The sequence below is a fragment of the Austrofundulus limnaeus genome, unplaced genomic scaffold (genome assembly GCF_001266775.1).
Source record: "Austrofundulus limnaeus strain Quisiro unplaced genomic scaffold, Austrofundulus_limnaeus-1.0 Scaffold86, whole genome shotgun sequence".
Lineage (NCBI taxonomy): Eukaryota > Metazoa > Chordata > Actinopteri > Cyprinodontiformes > Rivulidae > Austrofundulus > Austrofundulus limnaeus.
The window spans coordinates 344,908-349,247 of NW_013952488.1; the positions used below are offsets into that span (position 1 = coordinate 344,908).

Consider the following 4,340-nt stretch of genomic DNA (forward strand, 5'->3'; position numbering starts at 1 on the left):
GTGTGTGTGTGTGTGTGTGTGTGTGTGTGTGTGTGTGTGTGTGTGTGTGTGTGTGTCTCCAGGTGGAGAAAATCATCATGACTCTGCGTCCGGCGATGAAGCTGCGCCTTCGCTTCATCACTCACAGCAGCATGATCGAGACTTCCACATCGGCCGGCACCTCCGCGTCCTCCGCCGCCTCCTCTTCCTCCTCCTCGGGCACCCCCCAGCCCCCGCCCTCCTCGCTGCCCTCCTCCAACGCCGCAGCCTCTCCCTCCTCCTCCTCCTCCTCGCAGCACACACACACACCTTTGTAGATCATATGTGAAACGTGGCAACGATCATGTCAGGAAACACGTTTCTGTTTATGAATCAATGTGAAGTTTTGGGTTGTTTGGTTGTTTATCACTCGAAAAGTTAAACAATTAGTTTATCTCTAACGAATATCAGTGCTCTGAAACAGGAAGTGGACTGTACAGTATGAAATGTCTCTCTTGATCTAATGTAGAAAAAAGTAGTTTTTCTTGTTCTGTTTTATTTTGTAGACTTTTTATATTGAACATTTTATTACTTTATTAAAGACTGTAATACAAAATGTATTCAAATGAACTTTACTGAATGAATGTTTTGCAGTGTGAATATTAAACCTTGTTTTTAAATGCATTTTTCTATTTTTTTTCTTATTTTCTGTTTTGTTTTGTTCACCAAGTGTAAAAGCCATGGTTCTCCTGCTGATCAGAGCTGCCCGTCGGCGAATCAGGTGTGAACGAACAAATTTCCTGTCAGTTCAGTTAATCCTCAGCTGGCTGTCCGAGGAGAAACACCTTTCAGCAGGTGAGATGTTCTGGCAGGTCAGGTTCCTGTCAAACCTGATTATCTTCAGTGTGACAGTGGGACACCAGGAGGGGGAGTCCATCAGTCACATTCTTACACTTTTATTATTAAATATTTTGTACTGGCCTCTCACAGTTAACAGATTACAATGTGTAATTAAATCAACCACGTCTGTCACTTTTTACTGGTTTCAGTTTCATTCTGTTTTTTGTTTTGTTTTGATTTGTTTTTTGTGAAATCACTGTTTTTGTTTTCTGGTTGTTACTGGCTGATATTTATGTTCCATCCATCCATCCAACTGTCCATCCATCCATCCATCCATCCTTCCATCCATCCATCAATCCAACTGTCCATCCAATTGTCCATCTGTCAGTCCATCCATCGGTCTGTCCATCCATCCATCCATCCGTCTGTCCATCCATCCATCCAACTGTCCATCCATCCATCCATCCATCCATCCAACTGTCCGTCCGTCCATCCATCCATCCATCCATCCATCCATCCATCCATCCATCCATCTATCCAACTGTCAATCTGTCCATCCATCCATCCATCTATCCATCCATCCAACTATCCATCCATCCATCCAACTGTCCGTCCATCCATCTATCCAACTGTCCGTCCGTCCATCCATCCATCCATCCATCCATCCATCCATCCATCCATCCATCCATCCATTATATTTACTGTTAGTGAAAAGATTTGCTCCCTGACTTCCTGTAGTTGCAGAGCTGCTGATAGTTTTTCTTCATCAGATTAAACTCTCAGGTTAATGACCAACAATCACAGCTGATGATCCGATCCATTTATACAAATCAAATTGTTWAAAAGGCTCAGAAGGTGCAGATAAAATGGATTCCTGTCACCAGGCTTAACAAGTTATTGTTGGATGGAAAACAGGCTTTGGTTYGTTAAGCCGTTAGAGGTCAGGAAGAACAACACAGGATTCTCGCTGGTGTTAAATTTCTGTTTAATATTGATCGTAAATATGATAGGCTGGAGCACAAAGCCAGGTCCAGGTTCTGCTCTTTTCCCGCCTGACTCCTTTAATGCCTGAGGCTTAAACCTAGAAAATCTTTCTTGAGGTTATGTCGGAATAAACAATAAGTCAGAGTCGGAATGAGCAAAATAAGTGAAAATGTTGATTTTTGCTGTAATTGTGATTTGCATAAAAATGAGTCCATCCAGGTCACAAGTCCATCAATGCGACACAGAGAGACGAACAAAACGGCCATTCTTAAATTTAGAGTTTCCAATTAACCTAAGAATGAGAAGGGGGTCCCTGCAGTCAATAAGTGGGAGGAGTTTGTCCAAAACGTGACTGGTTTGTTTGACTTTTGTGGGAGGATTTTGTGAAAGAAGTCATTGGTCGGATTGACTAATTTGGGTGGAGTTTGAAAAAGCCATAAAGAATATCTAGCTACTGCAGAGACCCATACTTGCCTAAAACCCTTATAAATTCTCTTTTTTGAATATTTTTTGTCTGCTAGCTGTTGGGAAATCCCTTCGTATATTTGTCATTGTCGTAAAGCTTAGGCATCCCCCATTTTTTTAAATATAGAGCTAAAATCCCTGATGTCATTACTTCAGACCAATAAAAAATACTTTCCTCAAACCTCTTTGTAAACAAAACCAGCTTGTTACCAGGTGATAAATCTCCAAATTTCATCAGAACATTTTATCGTTTCGAAGGATTTGAGATGGAAAATAGTCATTGGGACTCATTTTGCCCGCATGGGTCACAATCATATTCTCATGTGGTTTGAATCCCAGTAAAACCCTGGTTCTCATGTTGAAGACAAACGGAGGTCAAGAGAGAATCCATTAACTCCTCCTTGACCGACTCGGCGTTCCTTTTCTTCAGCCTTCAGGTCAGCTGTTAACTGACTTAACAATGTCRCCTAATTACATCAGACTGAAGGCTCTCTTGTGACTTTCATTGTGATGATGGTGCAAATTTAATTTCCCTTCACTCGTGACTTTACAACTGATTTTTTTTCCCACCCTTGCAGCTCGTTGGTAACAAAGTTTCTGTTTACTGACGGACTTAATCAGATCGCAGCGAATGTTTCTGTGCATTTATTACCCATTCTTTGCTCTGAGTGCGTTCATGCTTGAGTCATCACATGATCCCCATAAGGACTAAGATGTAGGTCAGTTTATGGCGCTGCCGGGCCTCACCCGTTTAACTCGGGGCTCTAAATGTAAAGTGGCAACCTGTATGCCCGTGGGAGGTGGCTGCACCAGATATTGCAGCCTGGATGAGCAAAAAGCTGTGGTTCTGGTTCAGCTCTTATCTTTGTGTAGGAAGCCCAGCTTTAAATTTAGCCTGCTGGTCCGGTGGGATTATGAGCTGAAGACGGCCCGGCAGACAAGATTAATGTGTCACTCTTTTATCGATTTCAGATCCACAAATGACTTCCACCTCAGTCTTAAACCCGTTCCTGCTCCGTGTCATCCCTTAAAAAACCGAATGGAAGCTGCAAAGCTCCATCTACTTTTTACATCAACAAAAACAAACCCAGAGTGTTGTTTTCACTCGTTCATGCAGGTTTGAGAAACCCTTGAATCTCTTGYGGTCGCCATGTTTGGAGCTGACTTAACACGTGCTGGTACAAAGCACCGCCCATTGTATAGCTCCTCCTTGGAGCTCCGTCCCCAGCCAAGGTCCTGTCCTACCCMCGAGGCAATGTTGKGAAGATGTGCTGAAGTGGGAGTGTTGAAAAAGGTAGGAGGTTCTTAAAGAGACAGAGGCCACTTTCAAGGTGTTTAGATTAGATTTTAGATAATTTTTACTATATACAGCATTTTCCTAACAACTGAAGGTAACATAATTACTTAACTGTGTTATAGAATTTGATGTGCCTGGAAATTCACAATACTTTAGCATTTAGCTAATGTTTGCTCTGTTTACCTTTTTATAGCTGCAGTTTTGGTACTGTTAGCTTTTAACTATTGTTTTTGATCACTTTAGCTTTTAGTAGTGGTGAGCAGCACTAATTTAAAAATTAGTTCCATTAACCCTACAGCACTAACTCAAATATTTAGGTCCCCTAATTCTGAAGCACTAATACACTGAAAATTAATCAAAAGCTAATTCTAAAGCACTAAAATATCCCAGTCAACACATGAACATTCTTCAACAGACATGAGTCACATATTGACATCCCACAGCCTTATTTCAGTTCATATTGTCAATATGTCACCTGGTGGATAAGTGACACACATATGAACAAACTGTGTGACAGCTTTCACCCACAGCTGTTAACATTAATGTTGATCAATAACATACAATAATAATAGAATTTATAGACCTCAATTAGTGCTTCTAAATTTAGCCTAAAAGTTTAGCAAGTGCTAATCCACTAATAAATTTTTAAATTAGCAAAAGCCTTAAAGCACTAATCAGGAAATTAGTTCCCCTATTAGTGCTTTAGAGCAGTGTTTCCCAAAGTTGGGGTCGGGACCCAAAGTGGGGTCTCGAAACATCAAGATGGGGTCCTGAAAAGATTTTCTGAATGAATTAC

At 41.3% G+C, this 4,340-nt stretch overlaps 1 protein-coding gene across 1 annotated transcript in view; it reads left to right on the forward strand.

Annotated features, from left to right (window-relative positions):
- med23 (mediator complex subunit 23) overlaps positions 1 to 995 on the forward strand; it is a gene marked incomplete at its 5' end in the record, with an annotated part of 24,623 nt that extends 23,628 nt beyond the window's left edge. The window contains 1 exon segment of the mRNA XM_014011909.1: positions 63 to 995. Coding sequence (XP_013867363.1) covers positions 63 to 296 — 234 coding nt within the window. The 3' untranslated portion in view covers positions 297 to 995.
- Positions 996 to 4,340: the final 3,345 nt, after the last annotated feature.